Genomic DNA, 26,722 nt, shown 5'->3' with positions numbered 1-26,722 from the left:
AACTCAACAGAAGGGGGGCTTGTTATCACCTTGGTGATGACCCACGGCGACTTATACCTCATACCTTATAGTACCGTTGTTGTGTATGAGCGTTAGAACAAGCGATGTTGTATATTAAATTCGCCACACACCGTGGCGTAATGCTATTGGTGTACGGGAAGCCTAACCCTCTCTCGGACGTGATCATCAAAATCAAATCCACATAGACATCCACATTATACTAGAAGTGTACAAGAAGCGTAAGATTCATTTGGACGCCGCAGTTAACCACTGGCCAGACAGAGGTCCACAGAGGTCCACACATGCCAAAGTGTTTTGCAAGACGACAGAATTCATATTATAAATCATTTTAAATCTATTTTTTATTCACAATCATTATTTGTGTTAAAACATAACACCACGTGTTGTTTTCGACTACGACGATGACTACAGTTGTGCGGTGGGGTTTCTCGATCTCGATGTGAGTCCTCGCTGAAATGCTGCCAGGTGTTCAGCATATCTCACACACACGCTCGTTTATCTCCCGCTCCCACGTTTTGTCGTTTTGTGTGTGTTGTCATTCACGCGTTCTCGTGTGTGTGTTGGCGTGCACGTGTTCTCGTGTGTGTGTTGGCGTGCATGTGTTGTCATGTGTGTGTGTTGCCGTGTGTGTGTGTTGGCGTGCATGTGTTCTCATGTGTGTGTGTTGGCGTGCACGTGTTGTGTGTGTGTGTTGGCGTGCGGGTGCAGTACCTGCTCTATGGTGAGGGGGGAGCAGATCTCCTCTCCTCTGAGGATGATGGAGCGCTGAGTCAGCACCTCAGAGAGCTGGAAGCAGTCCAGACCCAGCAGGTCACTGGCATTACTGACCACTGGAAACACACACACACACACACACACACAATAGACAGAGGTGTTAGTTTGGTGGGTGTGTTTTTGTGTGTGTGTGTGTGTGTGTGTGTGTGTACATCCACAGCAATGACTGCCTTTGGTTTCGCACACCAAGAAAACAAACACACACTCATATTCAACAGTCTGACCGCCCAAACACAAACACACACACACACACCCTAAAGTGCGTTTGCATATGCTAACCTTGCTTGGTGGTGATCTGAGCTCCTCCAGCGGTCATGAACTCGATGTTGCCCAGCTGCAGGACTCCAGACAGCAGCTTGAACATGTCTCTGCTCTCCTCCTCCGTGAACTCCAGCACCTTCAGGGCCTCCTGCATACACACAGTTCACAGCATAGTGAACAAAGCTTCTCATTCAAGGATTTAAAAGATCAAAGTCCCATCCAAAGCTCTGTGGCTTTCATTTGAAGAAGAGGATTTAATGACCAAAATGAACCAAATTTCTATTTGACCCCAACTACCATGGAAATAAAGGGAGTATGTTTGGTCAAACACAAATTTGCCATATTCGGGGAATGATACCAACCATAACACTGTTGTAGAGCTCTTTGTCGTTCAGGCTTTTGTCCTTGATGCATCCTGATTGATTGAGGTAGTGGAAGGACTCAGGGGGTTCGCCAAGGAAATATTGTTCTATGAGAAGGGAATGCAAAATGTGAATCATGAGTAGGAAACAGGTGAATGGGTGCTGGGATAATAATTGTTCTAAATGGTGTTCGATTCCCAAACAAAAGGTACTTTGCTGCATCCTTTAGCAAGATACCTAGCCCCTACCTGCCCTCTAATGACATGAATCTATATTCACTGTATTATTAGTAATAATTATAGTAATAGTGAAAGACCCTACAAATTACTCCCAGAGACATCATGAGAAAAGTATTTCATAAGTAACCATCTTTGAAAAAATTGAATTACTTAAGATTGAGAACGGCCAGTGCTGCAGCTCAGAAGGGACTCTCCTTCATCTGCTCTGGGAAAGTCTCATGATACAGAACTACTGGCTAAAGATTCATGATCACATTGAAAACATTACCCGGTCTAGCTTGGAGTTCTGCCCGCGGCTTTATGTCTTAAATGATCCACAAATAACATCCAATTGTGGAGCAGCAGACTTTATCCAGACCAGTATAATGGTTGGAAAACAAATTATAATGAGAAATTGGAAGAACCCAGGTGAGCCCTCTTTCCAGGAGTGGAGCACGGAGTTAGCAAAAGTGGCATCCTACGAAAAAATTTCTTTCAACATTAATGACAGGACTGAACAGTATGTGGCGAAATGGGGAAAGTACGTGCAATATATTGCTATAAGATGAGAGCGTGGTGCCTATTGTAGAAATGTAAAATTGATCCATGTGTGTTTTTCTATTTTTATTTTCTTTAATTTTTTTTATTTATAATGATAATTATAATTATAATTTATAATTTTATTATTATTTTACTTTTTCTTTTTCATTTAACTATTTCTACCCGATTTTTATTACCTTTTTTGGCTTAATCTTTATGTTCTTTTTCAAAAATGTAACATCACTAAGGAACAATTGGTAAGATGTCAATTGTCATGTTGACTACAATGTTGATTGCAGTGTAATAGTGGTGTATAAAAACTCAATAAAATACTAATTACAAAAAAAAAAAAAAGATTGAGAACGGCCGTGGATTGATCAAGCGTTTGATTTTAATCAGAAAAGACAAATTCCACCAGCGGATGTCTGACATCACACAATCAATGGATCTGGAGTCTTCCCCAGAGTCGTCTCACCCTGAGCGTTCCTCACCTTTATGATCCTTGGTGGCTCCTGCTAACAGAGCGTAGAAGATGTGGTAATTCCTCTCCCCAGGGTTCTGCCTCACCACGCGGTTCTACAGCACAACCCATCCAACAAACAGCATCAACACAGCTCTACGCATATCAACAGTTTTCAAATGTCTACGTATGAAATAAAGAGTAAGTGGAGTCCTGCAGTAATCGACATTTGATTTGAAGGATATGGAATTTAGTTGACAGGTTTACCTTTTCCAGTAAATCTGAGAGGCAAAGGGTTAAGGACAAAACATATAGTGTTGCAGGTTATTGTGATTTTACATTTTAGGCCATGTAGATGGAACAAAACATTTTGTTGTCATTCAACTTAGAGAAGAAATTTTCAAAGCAGCGTATGGGATTTTCGGTTCAAAATGAAATTATACTAAAAACAAAATCTACATCAAAATAAACATCCGTATGTCCAACTACCAGGAAGTTGACACATAAAAGGATACAGTCAAACACGCAGCCTCCCTGGATGTTCCCGCCCTCAGAGAAGTGGAGCTGGATGAACTTCCCAAAGCGACTGGAGTTGTTGTTGTAAACAGTTTTGGCGTTTCCAAAGGCCTCCATGATAGGGCTGTAGAAAGACACAGTAAACAGCATTCATATATTGATACAAACTAAGCTTGTGTGTGTATGTGTGTGTGTGTGTGTCCAGGGCATGCATATGTGTGCGCATGTGAGAGTGTGTGAGAGTGTGTGTGAGAGTTTGTGTGTGTGTGTGTGTGTGTGTGTGTGTGTGTGTGTGCAAGGCATGTGTGTGGTAAGAGTGTGAGCGTGTCTATGTGTGCATGTGTGAGTTAGTGAGTGTGTGTGTGTGTTTGTTTGCTTGTGCGTGTGTATGTGCATGTGTGTGTGTGTGTGTGTGTGTGTGTGTGTGTGTGTGTGTGTGTGTGTGTGTGTGTGTGTGTGTGTGTGTACCTGCTCTGAACTATGGCCTGCTCCACGCGGGTGCTCTTCTCCGTGGGGGGGGTCCCTGCTGAGTTCTGGCTCATTACAGACAGGAACTGGAGCAGCAGCTTGGTGCTCTCTGTCTTCCCTGCCCCAGACTCACCACTGCAACACACATACACACACACACACACACACACACACACACACACAGACACACACACACACACACACACACACACACACACAGACACACACACACACACACACACACACACACACAGAAACACACACACACACACAAGCACCCACAGGTGTTCCCCTTGTTTACTACATGCTTTAATCTGAATGGTTGGACAGCTTACAGTATTTGACCTTTGGCCCTCGCTCTCACAAACAATATGATTACGAGACGACCAGCTGACACTGTTATGTGAATTAGTTATTGTAGAACTCGATCACTTATATTGTGCATGCATTTCATCATTGATGTGTACGTTTTAAAGCAAATACAACCTTGAAACATATTTTGTAGTTTGATGCCTGCTCAGTTAATGGGGAGAGCGATATTATTGGGTACGTTCCTTACCCAATATAGTTGATCATGGATAGGTAGATATTATTATAAATGATTCTATAAAGATGTTACAATTATAAATAACATGCAACATTTGTGTTATTCATTCTTAATATATGAACATTGTTGTTTCGGGTAACAGTAATGTGACTTGTGGTTTAAGAACACAAGAACCATTTTGTTCAGTTTTTCAGACCAAACCCAGTTGGCGGTCCCAGTACTAGCAGGCAGCGTGCGGACGGGGGTGGGGGGGGGTGAACCCACCTGATGAGGACACACTGGCTGTCGTGGCGCTTCCAGATGCAGCGGTAGCACTCGTTGGCGATGGCGTAGATGTGGGGCGGTAGCTCCCCGAGGTGGTGTTTGGAGTACAGCTCCACCCGGTCCGGGTCATACATACCCGGGATCTGCTTGTAGGGGTTCACCGCCGCCAGGATGCTGCCGATGTTGGTCTGGAATCAGATCGTACCATATTCATCTCAAGTGGGAAATTCGTGACGAAAGTGACAATTCAATTCAATTCAATTTTATTTTATTTGTGTAACCCTACAGTCTCAAAGGGCTTAACAGGACAAATATTTATGGCACCAAGACAAGACAAGAGTCGGTCCGAATTGAATGCACTAATATAATTATCAGAGACATGAAATTACATGAATAATATGATTTCAATATCCCACACACTTATAAACTCATAGTAAATGTACTCAAGTGTGTTAAAGTACTCAAGTACTTGGTATTTTAAAAGTACCCATGCTCCTTAATGACCTGTATATGTTGTTAGTTACTTTGGATAAAAGCACATGCTGGGTAAATCAATGTATAATCTGCATCGATTCACTATCTTTAATCATGCTGGAAAGAGTTTGTCATGAGTGAAGCGTTTTTGAAGCATCCAGGCAGGAGCAGCGACCTTGCTCCGAAAACTGATGTTCTCATCAGAAAAGTGTGTGTGTATGAGGATATCAGTTCACACACACACACGCGTGTGTGTACCAGCCAGGGCATTGCATTACACCTTGTTTGCATCTTTAGCTCTATACCTAACGAACTGTGTGCTGGAATGCATCTTTCCATTGCTGTAAGATGAAGAATGCACGTGTGCTCTCACACACACACACACACACACACAGAATGCTCACACAATTGGTTGGTTTGTGATCAGCTTAGAGAAATTCCTGTTCAGACTATTTTATATTTCATCATCTAGATTATGTCATTCCCTTTTTTACCTAATGTCTGTTAAAAGGATTCCCTGTTTGGTCATCACTAGGGCTGTCAAACGATGAACGGTTCGGCTGAGCTTGTGTGTTAAGTGTGTTCCTCTCCAAATGTTCCTCAAGTATTAACTCTGTTGAGTTGTTGATACTTTTTATCCGATTTTATGAACACTCAATTGAGTTTTGGGGCAAGTACGTGATTATTCTCTCAACAAGCCCAGAGGCAGGCTGGGTAACGTAGTTCTACAGCAACAGATTTAGCTAATGCTTCCACTCTTGTGTAAGAGGAGAACATGTGTAACGCTCTTCATATAAATCAGTGTAGGAAATAAATGTGGGCAAGTGTGGACCACTGTTCGCTGTCTGTGTTGTTATTCTGTGTTAATAGGATAGCTACCACAGGATATGTCCCCATCAACATCTCTCACTCTCTGTAATGGGCGTGAGGTTGGACCCAAGAACAGCACAGACTGAGACCAGCGTTGGAACAGTTCAACAGTTTATTGTCCACACAGGGTCGTAAAATCCACAGCAGGTACACATGAATAGTCCCCAACCTGAGCTAGCCAAAACAGTCCGACTTTCTAGCAGAGGTCTCCGGGGAGGGAATCCAAGCAAACTGGAGACAGACAAGGGGCGAGCAGGCAGAGGAGTCAGGGACAAGGAGGGTCGAAACCAAGGAAGTAATCCGGGAAATAATACTAGAGAGTTTTGCATGCTGCTAAAGACAACCTGAAGCCATTTCTCAATACCAAGTACGCAGACTACGTACTCTCGGACTTGGAAGTACGTACTTGGCAAGTCCGGACTTTCAAGTACAGACTTCCGAGAATGTGAGTATGCACCTGCAATTGGAACAGCAGCAGACTCGATGATGCATCCTGGGATATTTAATGGTCCCAAGTCCACACGAGTCACCTCCGATGCATCCTTGGTAGAACGGCCTCATCGAGAACGCATCGAGAACACTTCCGGGTTTTACGACAGTACTCACGTACTTGGAATTGGAACAGTGCTTGGGCTACGACTGATGAAGTTTACCGAGAACGCGAGTACACACCAGAACGCAAATTGAGAAACGGCTTATGACTGAGTGGAAAGAGTGGGTTTAAATCAGGTAAGGGAACACAGGTGAAGGTGGTTGCACTGATGAGGTGGGCGTGGCAGGCAGGTGATCAGGAAAAGTACTGGCAGAGCTGGCTGTAGGATGGAAAGCCAGGAGCGGATCATGACACACTCTCTCTCCCTCTCTCTCTGTCTCTGCCAACGTCCCTGACTTTATTAGTACCCTATGAAGCTCCACAGCCACTTACAGAAAATACACTTGATATAATTATTAGTGTTTCCCTCTAAAAGCCTCCATCCAAGGCAAGGTTACTGGAAGAGATAGCGGAGCATTAGAAACAGGCATTGATGTACAGTAGGTGTATATAGGAAGTGGAACACATGGTGCATACACTCACGCACACACTGGAAGACACTGTCACATCTCGCCCTCCTAATTGATTACTTCACTTCCTGTCCTTGTGTTTCTCCCATCTGTGATTGTCCACACTCTTGACTTAGTCAGCGTGTTTCCCTTCCTCTGTGCCAGTTTGTATTTGTTCTCTGTTTCAAGCGTCCCAGCATTTTCCGTTATTTTATTATTTTCGGTTATTATTCCCGGTTTTCTGATTCCTGCTTCTTTAATCCCGACTACGTCTTTGTCTTCTCCCTGCCGGATTGTTTTCCTTAATCGTCAACTGATTTCCTGTGTACCTATCTTCTAGTAAAGACCATTCTTTCTACCCAGACATTTGCCTCCCGACTGCTATTGAGTCCTATTTCCCCTGTTGCTCACCAAGCCGTTACACACACACACACAAACACACACAGTAAGGCTAGTAAGATAGTCATTGTCATGGTCAATGGATGTTATTTTATTGATAACATTGCTAAAATCACTATTGATCAGCATTGACTACGGCTTTGTTAAGGTTATTTGAAGCTACAAGCCAGTAGATGCTACACATTGTGACTTTCCTAGCATTCAGATATAATACACATTGAGGACCAAGTAGGTTCTAGGGCAGACCTGGGCATCATACGGCCCGCTGGTCGGTTCTGAGCGGCCTGCAAAAAACAACAAAAACCTTTGGCTGGGAGTGGAACAACCTCACCACTACTAGACCGTCCTGTCCCCCCCACACACACTCACATAAATGCTGTCCTTCTTGTAGCGCTGGTGCAGGTTGTGCATGATGGCGGCCTCGTGCAGCTCGGCCAGGCAGGACATGTCCTCCACGCCCTCATTGCTGCTGGGGTGCATGGCGTACACACGCTCCCTGGTCACCTCCGCCTGCTGCAGGTACAGCACCTGGACACAGGGAGAGAGAGCCTTACTACGACAGACATCACCATAGACACCATAGACAAGACCCACACACACAGGCATAGGAAAGGAAAGGAAAGGAAAGGAAGTCGACTCTCCTCGGGAGTAATGGTGGGTTACCATCATGATTCCTTTCTATAGCTTATACAGACAGGGGACGACCTCTCTGCCCAGAGCAGTTAGGGTGAGGCGTCTTGCTCAGTGACACCTCGACAGTCAGCTGGGAGGAGCCAGGGATCGAACCAGCAACCTACCTCCTGAGCCACTGCCGCCCTAAGGCACAGGCACAGGCAGAAATGAAGATGGAGTGATGGACAGACAGGGTGGCTGGATGGCAGGCGGACAGGCGGACAGACAGACAGACAGACAGACAGACATTTGGACAGACGGACGGATGGGTGGATGGATGGATGAAACCAATGCTAGATGGATTTAATGTGTCATTTGGATATAGGGCCCGTACATAAGAATGCATAATGGGATTTCCTCCAATTTGCGATTCCTCGAGAGAGTAGTATCCTTCATAAAAATCCTCAACAAACTGTTAGCTAAGCTAATTAAATAATTTTTTTGCCATGTCTTCCATGAGAAGCACTGTGGCACAAAAAATGTCTTCCCATAATGACAATTCATGTCACGATCAATTATTAAACAATACTAAACACTACTTAACTACCAATAACATTCCAAAATCGTTATTCGTTGAGATGTACATGCTCTATCATATCACACTGAATTATATTCACACCAGTAAATAACAACGTGGAATAGTTTTTTCAGTTATATATGATTGGACAATAGCATTGTATTCCAAAGACTCAGACCAAAGACTCAAAAAAGTGGAGGAATGTCAACTCAAATCCATATGTAGCCCAAGAGAATACTTGATGAACATTTTAAATAAATTAAACCACTGAGTGTTAGGTCTCTCCTCATCTTGCTTCTATGCCACCCGTCGCCATGGCAACAGGAGAACAGAGAGCATGAGGCGACACCCCTGCGTGGGTAGTACTAGTAGAGAGAGATAGCTACAGAAAGAGAGAAAGAGCTATAGGAAAAGAGAGAGAGAAATTAAAAAGAAGGCTGGACAGAGGCAGCCAGATACAGAGCTCACCCATCTGTAAGAGACAGGTGAAAGTAGCATAAAGCTTATTCAGGTTACGCACACACACACACACACACATAAACACACACACACACACACACACCATACTGAGTAGAATAGGGAAACCCTGTCACTTTATTTATGTATAAAGGCTGTGCATATTCTTCACAGCCAAGTCCTGCAGTCTAACAATAGATGCATGTGTGTGTGTTGTGTGTGTGTGTTAGTGTGTGTGTGTGTGTGTGTGTGTGTGCATGTTTGTGTGTGCATATTAGTGCGTGTGCATGTGTGTGTGTGTGTGTGTGTGTGTGTGTGTGTGTGTGTGTGTGTGTGTGTGTGTGTGTGTGTGTGTGTGTGTGTGTGTGTGTGTGTGTGTGTGTGTGCATGCGTGCATATGTATTTAGGCTGTTGAAACTAACAGCGGAGGCAGACTCTTTATTCTCCATGCATCCAGAAGTCATGCTTCCTAAACAAAACGACCCTCCCACTGCGTCTCTCATCTGACGACCTCTGCAGGATGGCTCAGAGCTGGATAAGTGTCCTCAGGGGAGAGTGAGAACGGTTCATATCGTTCACTGTTCACTGTTAATCACTACTCAGCAGGTCCTGGCCCTGATGCTGAGCGCCTGTTTATTGCTGATTCAATCAATGTTTCAATCGCCTCTGCCCCACTCAGGGTTTTTATGTCACATCTTATACTGCTCTATGAAGTACAAGGCTGTTTCTGAACGTTGTTCAATTCAGATGTAATATTTATAAGATGTTATAATGGTAAAGAACTCTGAAAGGTCTGGCTCAGCATTATGAACAGAAGACAGCATGGTGAGAAAGTATGCCAAGTGCTGAGGATGCGAAGCAGAGTTACTGGTTACTCCTGTGAAATACTGTGAAATACTGCTTAGATTGTGTGCTGGGTATGTGATCTAAGTGTTTGAACTTGAAATATTGTTATATAACATGTCGTCCTATTGTGCCCCCTGTATTTTTAGCCAACTTAATGAGCTCAACCCAGATGTACCACTGATGCGTTCCATCAGCTGGCTAAGTGCATTGTGAGTGCAAGCACTTTTTAGGATTTTTCTGAACACATTTACTTAACTTAATAACATCTTTCATCTGGTTAGCGGTTATGTAACAAGAACAAAAATACAATCCAAAACAGCCGATGCTACTACTCTATGCCTCGCATATTTTTTCCCTGCTCTTACCCAGCATGCAACGCTGCCTTGGTGTTGGACAAGTGCATTCGCTGTGTTGAAATAATTAATATTTGTTAAAGGGTTTAATATAACAGAGGAAAATATGATTGGCCAAAGGTGGGTGGGACCTCTGATCGACACCATAGTACCAAAGCATCAGGCATCATGTGGTGTGTTCAACTCATTCAATACAGCTTTCTCATGATCTGTATTTCTCGTGTGGATGATATTGTTTGTCTGTTGACCCACTGCTCCTAGAATCCTAGTCTGTGCTTTAATCCTGACATGAGTCATACAAAGGGCAAGGCATGCAGGATTGATAAATAAATATACACACATGCATGCGCACACACTCTCTCTCACACACACACACACACACACACACACACACACACGCACACACACACACACAGTTCATGGCTTGTGATATTTATGCTTCTCCATTCATTTTAGTAGCCCTCTTTTATTTTTTTCTTCCCTGTGCACGAGTCCTCTTTATTCCTGACTCCTTTTGAACTTAACATGCGCCCTCATCTCGCACACACACACTCATCTCTCTCTCTCTCTCTTTCAAAGCCAGGTCCACCCCCTCTCCCTTGCACAGCTCCAGGAGGTAATTTATAAGGATCTTCCATGCCTCATAAATAAACCCTCATAAACCCTCTGCTCCTCACAAGTTTGCAAACGAACCTGCGTAGCTCTTGACTCCTTGTTTAGAGCTCTAGTGGAGAATGCTCTCTGTTCGTTATTTTTGTCTCTTAGTATTATATATTCTTAGTATATCCTTGGTTATTATTCACTTAAAGTTAGTTTATGAACCATGCTGGTTCAAGAGTTAATTATTTGGCCGGTTTCCAGTTAGGTAATAATCTCTCTCTGCATCTGGGTCCTAATTCACCTCCTACATCAAACCGTCTCTCTCTCTCTCTCTCTCTCTCTCTCTCTCTCTCTCTCTCTCTCTCTCTCTCTCTCTCTCTCTCTCTCTCTCTCTCCCCACTGCTGTTTCATTATGCTTTCAGATATATTCAATTGTAAAAGTATAACCCCCCCCCCCACACACACACACACACACACACCGAAACAAGTCCTCCGTTGCCAAGTTGCCCTCTCTTCATCTCTTCGTAATGGAAGACTTCAGAGAATCCTTCCATTGGATCTCAAAGACAAGTGCAATCTTCCTCTGCATCCCAGAGCCAGTTGGGTTTGAGGGGAGATACGGCTGCACACACAGAGGGGGGGAGGAGAGAGAGAGAGATACCCTGGCAGAGTGCTTTGAACCGGGGGGTAAGCCTTGTAATCAGTGTCCTCTCAAGGATCTCACGCTAATTACAGCCCGACTTAACAAAGCCCTGTGACAAATGTCGGGAGGCGTATCGTCATGTGGAGTTGGTTCTTATGGGAAGTGGCTATGAGAGTAGCAGACCGAGAACCCAAAATGTGGCTCACAGTTCATGTCATGTATGAAAATATGAATTAAAAATAAGTACATGGTAAAAACAAAACGTGTGGAGGGGCAGGATAATTGTAGTGATTAGGTATTCAAACTCCCAGTAAAACAATTCTGAATTCGCACCCCAAAGTCAGAAGTCTAACCTGTAGCCATGTTGGAGCCAGAGGACTAAATGACATGTATCTAACATTCACTGTGAGTCTTGGATAAGTCAGAGATAAAAGCATCTGCTACATTACCAAACGGTGAACTAAATGAGCAGATGAATTTGTAGCATCCTGAATGAAACCAAGACTGAAATTTCTCATCTAAAGCCCACAGGCCACGCAGTTGCTACTTCAGGCTCAACAGTTACTTCAGTGCCTCCATTCCTCCACTCTGTGAAGATCCTTGAAGTGAAATTGAAGGAGAAGAGGAGAACTTGAAGAGCACTTGAAGAGAAGTGCAGAACTATCCATGGAACAGGAACAAACTCTTCATTAAAATACAATGAAGATGTTTTGGGGGGGGGGGCATAAAGAGATAGACACACACACATACACACACACACACACACCTACACACCTACACACCTACACACACACACACACACACACACACACACATACACACACACACACACACACACACACACACACACACACACACACACACACACACACATACACTTACATGGACACGACACACACACCTACACATGCACAAGCACACATGCGCACACACACACACATACACACACATACACACACACACCTACATGAACACTGCACTCTCCTTTCTGACAGGACCCGCTGGCTACACTACCTCTGAAGTCAGGCTCAGTAAAAACTTTAATAATATCAAGTATTCATTTTAAGTAAGAGAATGGATGAGAGAACTACATTAGAACACTGAGAAAAGGAGGAGATTGAGAATGCGATGGAGAGACAAAAGATAGAGAGAGAGAGTTAGAGAGAGAGAGCGAGATGGATGGAGAGAGGCAAGAGAAAGAGAAAAGGAGAGAGAGTTGATTGAGCAAGAGAGACACGGCAAGAGATAGAGAAAGAGTGCGAGGAGGAGAGATAGAAGGAGAGAGACATTTGGAAAATGAGAGAGAGGGGTATAAATATAGAGTGAAGAGAGAGAGGGAGGGAGAAAGAGGTAGAGAGAGCTGTAGGCACAGTGACCTACATAAAGAGCCGTAGAGAGAGAGAACCAGCCGCAGAGCTACTAACTGGCTAGTAGGATTTGGTGTCCCAGGGCACAAACCTGCACCTCGACCCACTGACCGGGGGGGGTGGCTTTGCCCTGCTCACATCAGGTCCGACAGCGGCTGTAATCTGACCTCAATTCAGATTACAGCAAAAATACAGCAAACACCACAGGACCTCATGCCACACGACGGCATGCGATAGCAGGAATGCGGGTGTACACAACGACAAGAGTCCCCCGACATGTTGTAGGAACACATTGAGAACACATTAGACGCTCAATACCTTCGACGCGTCCAACGTATACACCCTTCCTTTTCGAACAACCCCTTCAGAGATGTCCTGTGGAGCATGGTGTTAATACTGCCATTGTGAGGGGTTAGATTACGAATACGTGCACTCGTTACGCTCATCGTAATCACCTCAGGATTAAGAACCCACCATATGTCACACAGACATATCTACTTGTGTGAACGTGTGTCTTCCCACTAGAAAGGATGCCGTATGTGGTGGTGTCGAACATGACCCTGTCATGTCCCCCGTTATCCAGGTGAGAATGGGATGACAATGTGGTGACAACTCTTTTTACTGTCCACCACCCTGCGTGGGATGCTCTGTAGCTGTGGCACATTTCATGTGCTGCCCCCAGTCCTCCCAACCCCTGTAAGATTAAGACCGACTGAGTCATCACCCCGCACTGGAGAAATGGTTTATGCCATTATCAGCTCCGATAAGGATGAATGAGAGTGGTAGAGAGAGAGCGCGAGAGAGTGTGTGTGTGTGTGTGTGTGTGTGTGTGTGTGTGTGTGTGTGTGTGTGAATGTGCCTGCCTGTGTATCTGCAACATTTGTAATGGGTCCCTGCAGCATGTTCTGTCATCGCGTGAGCTCTTGCTAAAGATTCCATCTCTTAAAATCCAGGTCACACTACTCTTGTCTGTGCCTGACTCATTACACGCGTAACCTGTGTTTGTGTATGTGTGTGGTTGTGTGTGTGTGTATGTGTATGCATGCATACACTTGCATACAGTGACCTATACATGTGTGTGCGTATGTGTGTGTGTGTGTGTGTGTAGTGACACTGACTTTGAATATTCATGGTAACTAGTCCAGGCCCCCTTTAAGCCAGACAACTTGTTCACGTAGCCGTCATTTCGATGCCTTCAGCCTTGATTCATCCAGATCTTGTTCGTTGATACTGCACTGACCTAGTTATGCTGACAGTATCTAACAACTTTCACTTCATCATGTCATCACAGCACAATCTGGAATAAGCAGTGTGCGTGGCCTCACAGCTTAGTGGCGAGGAAATTATGGGATGTATATAACGAACGCAGCAAAGAGGAGGAGTTGATGATGAATAATGCAGCGTGTTGCACACAGCTGTAGTTTTACGCGTATGAATAACTCGGTTATGATCACAGTGAACTGGGCCATGACTTTGTGCTTACTAGACACACAGGGGGATGGAACAGAAGACGAGGGATGGAGCGGAAGATGGAGAGAGACGTGTCAATAGGCTCAGTGGGAAATAGTCTATCAATGACGACCATTATTATCATTTACAATTGGCTGGTTGAAGATGGGGCTGTCTGTCATTAGTAACGATAAAATACATAACAACAAAAACAATTTCAAAGCGAATTAGAAGGTCAAATCGAATGGAGTGAGGGGAGAAGAGGGGGGTCCAGGTCCTGTTATAACAGGAGCATCACCCCGCCCCCCCCCCCCCCCCCCCCCACAAGTGACCTGCTCATTCCCCTATCAAATATTTACCAGATCCCGCTGAGCTACAGGATGTAGAGTGTACATTAAGCTGTAACAACAGGAGCACAGGGGGGAATGAGCAGGGAGGGAATAGGGGAAGACAGACTTGTTGTCACAGCCCAAATAAATCCACATCATCTACATACAGACACTCTGAAGCCAGAAACACATGTTTTTGTTCTCAATGAACCAAAACACCAGACCAGATGTCCCAGGGGGAGATTTGTGCGAGGGCTAGTTCAAAACCCAGATATCATGAGACATAAATTGTCATGCATGTGACCTGTATGTGTCGGTGTTAGCCTAGCGCATTAGCTTGGATGAGGATGTGCTTTGGGGGACCAGAGGGAGGATTGAGGCTGTTTAAACGGGGCCAGGAAACTGGTCTATTATTAGCTCCAGCTAAATACTGCCAACTGGAGCGCATGTGAGCGTGGGCACTACATGCTCCCTATATCAGCATTCAAAAGCATTAAGCAGTACCCATTTGAGGGCGGGAGAGAAAGAGAGAGAGAGAGAGAGAGAGCGAGAGAGAGAGAGAGAGAGAGAGAGAGAGAGAGAGAGAGAGAGAGAGAGAGAGAGGAAAGAGGAAGAGAGGTGTGTGTGTGTGTGTGTGTGTACATATGTGTGTGTGTGTGTGTGTGTGTGTGTGTGTGTGTCTGATCTGTATAATTGGTATTAGAGAACGGACGTTATAAAACACAGAAACACAAAGTTACACTCCAGTAATTACATTAAAACATCCAATTCCATTATTTGTGTTTGGTTTGATTTTGGAAGGTGTCAAAATGTTGCTATTTAGATCAACCACAAGTAAGGCGCCCTGAGTGCTTTTGTGTGTGTGTGTGTGTGTGTGTGTGTGTGTGTGTGTGTGTGTGTGTGTGTGTGTGTGTGTGTTGTTATGCACTACCGTTACACTCGTTGATGAATTTTGCATATGCATGAGGTGCATGAGGAAGGGTGGAAGGGTATGAAAGAAGGGTATTCCCTCCGTTGTCCTTCCTATTGCTTGATGCTATGTCCTCATGGAGGGGAACAGGTACAGTGGTTGAGAAGGAGCTGTGGTGTAATGAGAGAGGTGACGAAGGGGAATCACTAAAATACTATTGGAATGCAGCCCCTTAGTTTAACTCACCTTCATACAGGACTAAAAGCAATCCATTTAGATTCAATACATGTTGCTGTTTCGATTTTAACTAAGGTACATGATATGCCTGTGATGATATGCCAATTATTTATGACTTATGATCATTTTCCACACAAAAAATGAATTGGTCTAACTGGAATGGCGGGATAGGCAGGTGAAAAGGATTGCTAATTTATTCATCAGTAACTGCTTGGCTGCCTACTTGAGAACTTGTTCTTCTAACCATCCCTAACATGGTTTTAATCAGTTATTTAAAGCAGCAACTGAATAAGGATGGTATTCATGGAGGAATGATGGTCTAGTGATAAGGGTGTTTGACTCTCAGCCAGAAGGTTCTGGGTTCGAGCGCAAATGATGTATGATGTATGTCCACCTGTATACCTGTAAAGGAAACATACAAGAGTGTCCCTTACCTCGCCATAGTCTGTGGTGACGACAAGCGTTCCATCTCCACAGGAGTTGACTGTAGAGGGCACCAGCTGTTCTTTCTCCCTGACCCACACACGGGCCCCCTGCAACACACACACACACACACACACACACACACACACAATGAAATTAGTCAAATTCTGTGTACAGTAGTGTTTTAAAGCAGTATTTTAAAGCAGTGTTAACAACATGCTGTGAGTTGCAGCCTGTAGTGCCTTAAATGTGCACTGACCCTGACCGTTCAGTCTGCCACAAGCAGATGTATTGGTGGTGGAGGTGGTGTGTGTGGGGGGGGGGGGTACACACTATAACATCTGGCCATCTGGCCAAGGAACGCAACAGTGGAGAGTGTGTGCATTTTTATGTATGCGGATGTGGGCGCATGAAAGTGTGCATCTGTGTGTGTGTGTGTGTGTGTGTGTGTGTGTGTATGTACGTATGTGTGTGTATGTGTGTGTTTGAGTGTGAGTGTGTGTGTGTGTGTGTGTGTGTGTGTGTGCCTTTGTGTGTGCACTAATGTCAGAAACAGGTTCAGCGGAAGTGTGTGATGCCCAGGCAGATCCTCAGAGACAAAACCCCCTTACACAGTGTCAGTGACCTATGACCCCTAGCCCCTCAGCCGCCAGGGGTCAAACACAGCAGGGGAAGAGGGAAAAAGTTTACCAAACGCATGGAAGAGGAAAAGGAGCAGGGAGAAGAAGCCTTAATCTTTATTAACCCATAATAAACGTCAACAGATACTCGATATCTGTGGTAAGTAAGCAAATTAAGATCAGTGTCTGAGACTCAATGAAACACATGGATACACAATGTTTTTGAACGTGTTTGATTGAAACAGAACTGACTTCAATCACTTATAACGGCATTGCTGCGGAACAACAAATTATATAAATCTTTAATTTTGGATCCAGCAGTCCTTTGGAATCTGATTTGTGTAAATGTAACTTAATCAAACTTCTTAAATATGAAAAAATAAGAATTTGATGGAAAATAAAATATGGGATTTCAGTGAATTAAAACGTAAGACTTGCAAATGAATTATTTGGTTAATCTCGTTAACTTAAAGACTTACGTCTTTTACATTCATCACTTCTCCCCTCACCGTTGGCTCTGTGTATACTCTGCCAGCTCTCTTGCTTGCGCTGCCTGACTTTTTATTTACAGTTCTGACCCAAATCTCTCACATGGGCAGGTATCTTCAGGGGTGCATCCTAATTGGCTAATGAGTTTTTGAGTGACATCTCAGGGCCCTGGATGTTCCTGTTCAGTGCTGGAATGCGAGTTTCAGTTCAAGCAGACACAGAACCCCTTAGGATCAGCAATAGGCATTCACTACCCACTAGCTAACTTTATTGAATTCATACAAGATTAATAAAGTGTAAGTATTGCTAATATATGTTGTCTGTGCTGTTTAGGGTCTCCAGAAGCAGAGTGAACTATTAACAAAATGCAAGTTTACATGATTAGCCAAATAAGTTGTATGCAACATACATTTTTGCCCAAGTGGATGAAGCTTTCACAAGGGGATATTAATATGTGTATTTTTAAAGTGGCCGGTCAACACAATGTTGAAACCTTTACAGACACTCACAGATCCCCACCTCCAGCAACATAATTGGCTTAAACAAATATGAGGCCAAAGAAAGTAACGCCCCAAACACCCAAAGCTTGTCTGCCTTTAAACTTGATATATTCATCTAGTCTGATTTGTGAGACTAGAATTCCCCAAGACACTCAGGAATGTGATCCATAAAAGCATAATGCATAAATACACGCACACACACAGACACACACAAGCATGCACACACACACACACACACACACGCAAACACAAACACACACACAGGCTGCTGCCACCACCGCAAAACCCCATCGGCTGAGTGGAGGGGATGCTGCTGAAGAGAAGAGAGGGTTGGGGAAGTAGCTATGAATGGATTGTGTGGGCCACCAGATGTGTACCTTTAAATGGAGAGTGTCCCAGAAAAGGCTCTTCTTAGACCGACAGATGGGACTCCAGACTCCCGGGACCCTACAGCAACGTCTCCTTGCTCGCCATGCCGCTCTGCACCTCTCTCTCTCTCTCTCTCTCTCTTTCAATCTCCCTCTCTATTTCATTATGTCTCTTATCTGTCTCACACAAAAGAGGGAGACCAAGGGAAAGTACTTCAGCTCTAGGCATACCACACATACACACACACACACACACACACACACACACACACTCACCCCTGATGGACAGACGTGTCTCACCGCTCTCTAAACCTCACCCATTCCTGCCCGTGCTGTTATTCAGGGCGTCCCGTTTAAACTGATGACATGACCCCTGACCTCAAGTACACTTGACCTTTAGACACATTAACCCTGGCTGGAACACACACACACACACTCACACACACACAAACTTACATATACAATTACATACGCACACATGTGGAGATACAAACACCTACACAACATACATACACACACATACTCCTTTATTCCATATGGCCCCACCAAACAAAACAATATGATTTCTCTCTATATATATATATATATATGTTAACTCTCTTACCCATAACGGTAGAGGGGCAGGATAGTCTAATGGTTAGGGACTCCCAGCTGAAAGGTACTGTCTGTGGTCTATTGGGAGATACCCTAGGCCTAGACCAAGATGTCTAACCCCCTACCTACACATTAGGTGACAACAAAAATCTCTGTACTTAATTGTAATTGATCAAATTTCATCATTAAGAAGATGCTTTTTTGTATTTTATTTTATTGTTGCTCTCTCTCTCTCTCTCTCTCTCTATCTCTCTCTTTCCTGTGGAGGTGGATTGGGCTCTCTCTCCAGATCGATGCTGTGTGTCTGGGAGAGATGCATCACCAGGGGCCAGAAGAGGAACAGAGTGTGATGAACGACCTGCCAGCTTTACAACCCACCAACCCCAAGCCCACCAATCTCTTCCCCCATTCTTTTTCCACACCTCCAATGCTTCCTGCACTCATCCTCCCCACTCCCCCCTCTGCTACCTGACCCCTGACCCCAGCCCAGCCCTGTCTCCGGCCCACAGACGGACAGACAGAGGTGAACCTACATGACTACAGTCTGCTTCTGAACCAACTTCAACTTCCTGTCATTTTTTCACCAATGGCGAACATAGTAGTTCCTGGTCATACAGTCTGACATGCCTTAGTATATATGCCATTCAATCAGAAATAATGTATATGTCAAGAATGACAATAATAAATGCTTAATTTGCCCACAGGCAGTCACATGAAAACCCGTGCCATTTCATTGAGGCATTACCCCACAGACATGCTCTGGTAAACATGTACAACGTACCCCAGGTCCTATTGTACCATTTTGTGGATTACACTTTGCTGTGACTAAACTCCATATCCGTAGAAGCTACCACGTGCCATGGAGAAATGTCTGCAGTAGTAACAATGGGATTAATAGGACAGTATGTCTTCAAATCGCTGTAGCATCAACCATAAGTATTAGATATTAGTTTCCTTCCCATATGAAAACAACTCAGAATCATTGCATGTTACATTTTTGTAATACTTCTATGGCCAGGAATCTGTAATTTCCCACTTTGCAGGCTCGGGGCGTGGCCGGCGGCCACAGCCGCTGAGTCATGGCCTCGTTCGAGTATGTCGAACACATGCAGGCAGCAATGAAAAAGGAAAAAGCAAAACTGACATAAACGGACAACATATAGCATGAGCACAGAGGAGATGAGAAATCAGGTGGACAGGAAATTACAATTGTTGTCAAATACAATCATCTGTCAAAAATATATTTAAATAAAAAAATTGATAAAAATCAATAACATTATTGGAAAAGATTGTTGTAGCAAATAGACAATACAATAGAGAAAGGACTGCACACTACTGATGGGCTGAACTTTCACGAGGTATCGGAGAGACAGGGATGAATAATGAGTCAACAGTTGAGCAGACATCACATAAAGGAGGACAACAGAAAAATACAACAATGGGGAAAAAGAGGGGGAGTGCATTAGGATGTCCAAAGGGCAAAGATCAAGGGTGCATTGTTTGAATTGATACCGCTATTGATACCGTGAGTTTGTGTGTGTTTGTGTTCTTACGTACGTACGTGCGAGTGTGTGTACATGTATGATCACTTGCTGTTCAACCCCTATTGCTGCTCATTAGCTAAGATTATTCATTTACTTCACTTCAAATAAGCACCAGCAACACCACGTCCTATTGTAGCTGAACAAATCACAGACAAAAGTCAACAATAAGCTACCACAGCTTACAGTACAAAACCCTTTCAGCCACAACCACTTTGTGTTCTGGTTTCCTGAGGCAGTCGGGGGCTTCAGATCCAGGTCAGTGGAATCAATTCATAAAAGTAATAATACACAATCACGGATGTGATTCTTTTTGTGGATAATAATTTCATTTTGGGGTACTATTAAAATAGGTTTATGTGCTTTGATGTTATTAATAATGTCTGGTTCCCCTAGCCTGGGAACCAGACAAATCTCACAAGCTCAGTGCTTAATTTGCTCTGCAGATAAGGTCTGGCCCTCGTCCCATACAACTTTTTTTGTTGCATGGGTACGAAACAGACCGACCAATCACAACCGTTTATCTAAAATGAGGCGGGATGAATATGATGACGATGCAGGCATACCATAGAGGCATTTCAACAACAGAGATGGCTGTCGCTGCTGTACATGAACAGTCTGTTCATTACGCTATTATGAAAGTATTCAATTCAACGGTATATTTTCACTAAAAACAGAACAGACAAATGCACTCAAAGCTTTTGTTGAGAATAAATATATTTATTTGTCGCTCAGTGCTGCGTCACCTGTTTGCTTGTTCATGTTAGAACCGAACAGAAAAGGAGTCATTTTGTATTCCATATAATGAAACAACTTTCTAAAATGAGGTTCCCTTATACCACAGGACCCAACTAATCAGTGAAGAAATGAGAAATACATCTTTCTTTATTTTTTGCATATGTAACCAAAAACAAAACCAACTACAGGTACAGGTAGGAAAGAATGTCAGAGTGGTCATCCCGTCTTATGTGGTACTCTGGACACGCCAGGATCCGGCTGGCCAGTTTGTCGGCTGCCCCTTCACTGAGGCAGGAGACATGGCGGGCAACCACAACCTCCTGTGAGGTTCCCTCATACTGGGATGACCTGGATGTGGGGATCGTCTTAAACTCAACAAATGGTGTTGAGTCCTAAAACACCTCATCAAAGACAAGCCTCATCAGGTCGTCCACATAATCTGCTGTAAGTAAGTAAAAGTGGGCCGGTTTTTACACAAAATGAAAGGAAAACCGTGGCTCAGAGGATGATAATAATGGTTAATAACTGTATTGTGGTTGTATTGCACTACAGCTTGTATAATCATAAATTCAATATCTTGTGATTTCAAAACCATCGCCATATTTAACCATAAGTAGCAAGTTATCCGAACTAAGCCTAAAGATGTCTAACCAAAAGATTTAAACACAATAGTGAGCTAGCAAGTTGGCCAAGGCCAACAGTTCACTAAACAAAACATTTGAACGCAATAAAGTGAGCTAGCTAGAGTTTGGAAACTTTTCCACTGGGTGTACAGCTCAGCTACAACCAACAACTAACACTCGGTAGTAGCTCCCTTGTTTGTTTTAAACACAGCAAAAACACAACAAATAAAGCATACTTACAGGTTGTGATCCTGAATCTACAGGTTGTGAAGCTCCAGAAGTGAACTGTGCCCCGTTCAGGAAGCAGTTCTCCGTAAAATGAAGGGAACGGTCTAAATTAAATGTAACCACTTTCTCTTCATTTCCTCTACCCTTGGCAGTCCAACAAAGGGGATTTTCCTTGCAACAGCTTAGCAGACCTTATTAACGGAAAGAAAAGCTATATAACATGCTAACTTATAGGGGAAAATCGAAATAAACATAATATGAACCCTTTAACCCTCAATGCATGTCACCTCACTTTGTCAACATTTTAAACCTTAAAGGGGTAGTTCAGGATTTTGGACATCGGGTCTCATTTCCAAGTGAGCTAGTGTGTTATTTATCATTGGAGACCGTTTTCAACATTTGTCATTCAGTCCTTCTAGTTTTAGAAATCGCTGGTGCTAGGCTAGCGCAAGTCGAGGGGAACTGCTAGCCTGCCAATAAAAACAGTTTTACCCACTCCCGAGGCAAACCAATTATAATGCCCGACAATCAATGTAAATGTCTGTGTTGATAGAATAGTGTTAGAAATAAACTTACCCTTGCATCGCATTGCATTTAGTTTATAATCCCTATAGTTGGAAGCAAGCTACGGCAGAGGCGGACTGATATTACCTGGAGTGCGCTTTTCTGTTCACCTTCTGCTGTAGTGAATTGGTTGCTACACCGGAGCAAAGTGAAATTCCGCCGCTGCTGAGAAAGTAGTCCCCCAAAATGTAATGTGATCATTGCGATACAATGATAGTTTTATTTCTAATATTATTCTATCAACACAGACATTTTCATTGATAGTCTGGCATTATAATTGGTTTGCATCAGGTGTACTTTGGAGTGGGTAAAACTGTTTCTATTGGCAGGCTAGCAGTTCCCCTCAAGTTGCACCAAAATGTTGCCTTGTTTTATATATTTGTCATAATGATGATAGTGACCACCGGAACAACAAACTTCCAACAAACTGCCTGTTGGAACTGAAAGGAAAATCTGGTATTTTTAATAACCATATACTTTAAGAGGGGTGAGGGAGATTGAAGGGGGGGGGGGGATATAAATGGAGGAATGCCAATAGAGGAATGGATGATATGGAGGAGAAGAGAGGAGAGGAGGCTGGAGGAGGAGGGAGATGGAAGAGTGGAAGAGGAGACAGATATAGATAGATAGATATACATACACACACATATATATATATATATATATATATATATATATATATATATGTGTGTATGTATATCTATCTATCTATCTATCCATCTATCGATATATATGTATAGAGAGAGAAAGAGAGAGAGAGAGAGAGAGTGAGAGGGAGAGAGTGGAGGAGGGATCAAGAGCGATGAAAGAGAAAAAGCGTGGGATGGGGAGAGAGCAAGACAGAGACAGTTAGAGAGAATGAGAACGATAAAGATGATGATGACGAGAAGCAGCAAGATAGAGACAGAGAGCAAGAGAAGACAGAGAGAGAGAGGGAGGGATGGAGAAAGGGAGAAAGATGTAAAGCTGATGCAGCTTGTGAGCAGAACAAATGTGTTTGGAGCTGCGGAATATAGGTCACTCATCTCCAGTGGGTTGCTTCTCCTCTCTGGCCAACCAGCCTCCTTCCACATAACCACATATGCATACTGTAAGAATACAACTGTACGCACAACACCGTTTACACTATAGGCTGAGGTCTACCTCCTAGTGCAGGTTACAGACCAACAGCCTACCTTCGTACACACCAAGGGAATTATTATGAAACCCAAAGCTTTCCCACAATCTGACCCAAATACGCACTGCGAGAGAAGGCAACTGTTTCAGTTTATTAAACAGAGGATTAGAATATGATTAAATCAAACACCCAAAAGAGCAACAGCTGTAAACATTCACTGCGTTGATTTATAACCAATGACGCTGGCTGTAAACAGTTTTTTGGGGAACCTTGGGGGGGTGAAAATTAGCTTTTTGTATCACCATCTCAATAGCACTATCTCCTTAACACCTTAACCAGACACTCCATTCTGGGCACTTCGCTACAATGAGACTGCTACAACAAACCATTACTGAGCCAGCACTTCATCAGTATTCATAGAGCCCCAGATGCTATTTAATTAAACACATTTTATAAAGCAGTGAGCATGTAAAAAGAGTGAAGGACTGAGAAAGAGAGAGAGAGAGAGAGCGAGAGAGAGAGAGAGAGAGAGAGAGAGAGAGAGAGAGAGAGAGAGAGAGAGAGCAATAAAAGCCAAAGCATTTTCTTAATAATTACATTTTATAAATGACTATTTAGTACAGAGATATTTGTTGTCACCTTGTGTGTAGGTAGGGGGTTAGTCCTCTTGGTCTAGACTCTAGGGCAGGGCTATTCAACCTCCTTAACAAGTGGGCCAAAAAGGAAAACCACTGGGGGTTCAGGGGCCACACATAGAGTAAAACTATGTCAATGAATTGCTACAAATAAATCATACTTAAAGTAGTGTTAACTTAATATATATAGTACTACTACATGGAATAAACTTGTCAGACGCATTTGTTTCTTCTTCACTTTTAATCGTATCATTCTAAAAAATAATAATAATAAATATTTGTCGGTCCATTCGCTTTTGAATTGGCGATTTTCACAATCAATCATACGTTTTTTTGGCTTGGTTGGAGAGACATCTTGAAGCGTGTTGTTAGCCTAGCTAAAGTGACTTTCTCCGTGGCCCGTCAGCATAAAACGCAACGTGAGCTTGACTGAGCCAATAGCAGGTGCAGACAGAGCCTTATAGGCATGTGTATGACAGATTTAATGCATTCGTTTTACTTATCATGCACATGCCTTATAGGCATGATAAGTAAAATGATGTATGACAGATTTAATGCATTTGTTTTACTTATCATATTACACTGTAATATGATAAATAAAACGAAAGCAAACCAAAAAAAAAAAATATATATATATATATATATATATATATTTAGATTTTTTTTTTTTTTTTGGGCCAGAAAAAAAAAAAGAAGGGCCGTATTCGGCCCACGGGCTGCTAGTTGAATAGGCCTGCTCTAGGGTATCTCCCGATAGACCACCTATAGAACCTTCCAGCTGGGAGTCCCTAACCACCAGACTATCCTGCCCCTCTGCCCCTATGGGTAAATGATTTAGGGCTGACCACTTTGGATAAGGGATGCCTTACCAGAAGTGGAGGAGGCCAAGTATCTGGACACATGACCACCACCTCCCCAGAGCATGAAGTCATGATTCTGCATGATGCAGAATAGTTCATATGAAATAGGATAGGAGAGAGAGAGGATAAGAAAGATACAGATAGAATCAACGAGAGAAGGAGAAAGATGGGAAATAGACTAGTAGTAGACTAGTAGGGGAGACAGGTCCTGGTATTTACACGCAAACACACTCCAAAATCAACATCAACAACCACTTCAATGTTGTTTGATTGTGTGTGTGTATGTGTGTGTGGGGGGGGGGGATCATAAATATGACAAAAGCAAGATATATGACCAAGATATGTTTCCTTGTAAGACAAATGTACTACAATACAAAATACCTAAGCTCAGTCTCAATCTCAGAATTTCGGCTGTGTCGGGCAGCCAATTTACCTACTAGCCTACATATCAATGTGTTCCTGGTCCTCTATTAAAAGTGTAACAATTCATTACATTCCGTGATGTAAACCTCGTATTGTACATCTGCACATTGTGTATGTGTGGATATCGTCGACAAAACAACCCTTATCAAGCAGCCCGATAAAAAAAATACCCACATAAAGGCTAGGCCATACCTTGCCGTTTTACATATGGCCACTTTCCATCACCCCCTCCTCTACTCCCACAACAGTATCGGCCCATACATCCACCCAATCCCCCACCACCAACCCATCAACCAGAACAGGAGCTATGGGCCACCACTGCCACATCTTCCCTCATCATATGACCTATAATCCGCCCAATAGCCTTGTGAATGAAAAATACATTTCACTAATCGTTTAGCTCTCATTTAGCCAATCCATGTGCCCCGATCCTCTGCTTACAGGCTGCACACTCGTTTTCTCGTTCTGCGTAAAACGAAATAATGTAACAGCCATGATATTTGAATTGACATGCAATTGAATAGTAGCCTTCGGCCTGTCGTGTAGCCTTTTTTCTATGCATTGAAATGCGGTTATCAATAGTAAAAAAAAAAAAAAAAAATGAACGAGAAGAGAGATGGAGCAATTCGGCCGTTCGAAAGGACAGCAGGCAGAGGCGTATGCAAGCCGACACCTGCCGTATCCACACTCCGATGTCATTCCACAGACAAACGGTTATCGACCCATAAATCGTATAGTCACCACCCAAGGTTACATTCATACTGTTCAAACGCCGTGTAATTACCTCGGTAAAAAACGCTTCCATCCTCCCCCCTACTCCTCCCGTGCACGCGTCCAAGCCGAGGGAGAGGGCCTACGGTATCTCTGGATGGCGGGCGGATCACCACAATACGCGTTGGGCTAGTTCAGTCAGCAGCCAGGGTGTGGGGAGGAAGGTAGCGGTCCTCCGATGTGCTGCTGTTTCCCATTCACCAGCAGCGTCTGTCGCATCAATAACACCAACCGGCCTGGACGTATCGCAGCCGGAAACCGCGCACACCTCTCGGGAGCATGCGCTAAACCACATCAGAAGATCCAAGACACCTACTAGAAAATCCAACGACTGTTAACGCCAACAGCCATGCGATATAGAGGAATTATTCAAACAATTCACGTAAAAATACGTCCTCCGCTCCCGGGATCCGAAGCCTCCGTGTCGCGGCGTGCTGTACTGTGATGTATGTGTGTGTGTGTGTGTGTGTAAGGGATGAGGGAGGACCAGACCGGGAAGAGACACACCGTGCGAACTGACACTCGGAGCAACTGGCAGCGCAGTCGCACACACACACACACACACACACACACACACACACACACACACACACACACACACACACACACACACACACACACACACACATTGGAA

General features: G+C 43.7%; 1 protein-coding gene across 1 annotated transcript in view; it reads right to left on the bottom strand.

Annotated features, from left to right (window-relative positions):
* Positions 1-26,122, bottom strand: part of myo10l1 (myosin X, like 1) — a gene marked incomplete at both ends in the record, with an annotated part of 43,271 nt that extends 17,149 nt beyond the window's left edge. The window contains 10 exons of the mRNA XM_084482113.1: positions 733-851; positions 1,075-1,204; positions 1,419-1,525; positions 2,668-2,752; positions 3,138-3,276; positions 3,621-3,755; positions 4,432-4,619; positions 7,585-7,743; positions 16,029-16,127; positions 26,102-26,122. Of these exons, the coding sequence (XP_084338239.1) occupies positions 733-851; positions 1,075-1,204; positions 1,419-1,525; positions 2,668-2,752; positions 3,138-3,276; positions 3,621-3,755; positions 4,432-4,619; positions 7,585-7,743; positions 16,029-16,127; positions 26,102-26,122 (1,182 nt within the window). The remainder of the gene's footprint in view (positions 1-732; positions 852-1,074; positions 1,205-1,418; positions 1,526-2,667; positions 2,753-3,137; positions 3,277-3,620; positions 3,756-4,431; positions 4,620-7,584; positions 7,744-16,028; positions 16,128-26,101) is intronic.
* Between the last annotated feature and the right edge of the window lie 600 nt (positions 26,123-26,722).

The sequence above is a fragment of the Micromesistius poutassou genome (genome assembly GCF_964030765.1).
Source record: "Micromesistius poutassou genome assembly, chromosome: 17".
Classification (NCBI taxonomy): domain Eukaryota; kingdom Metazoa; phylum Chordata; class Actinopteri; order Gadiformes; family Gadidae; genus Micromesistius; species Micromesistius poutassou.
The sequence above is the reverse complement of the archived record's forward strand: the minus strand, read 5'-3'. Positions and strand labels throughout refer to the sequence as shown.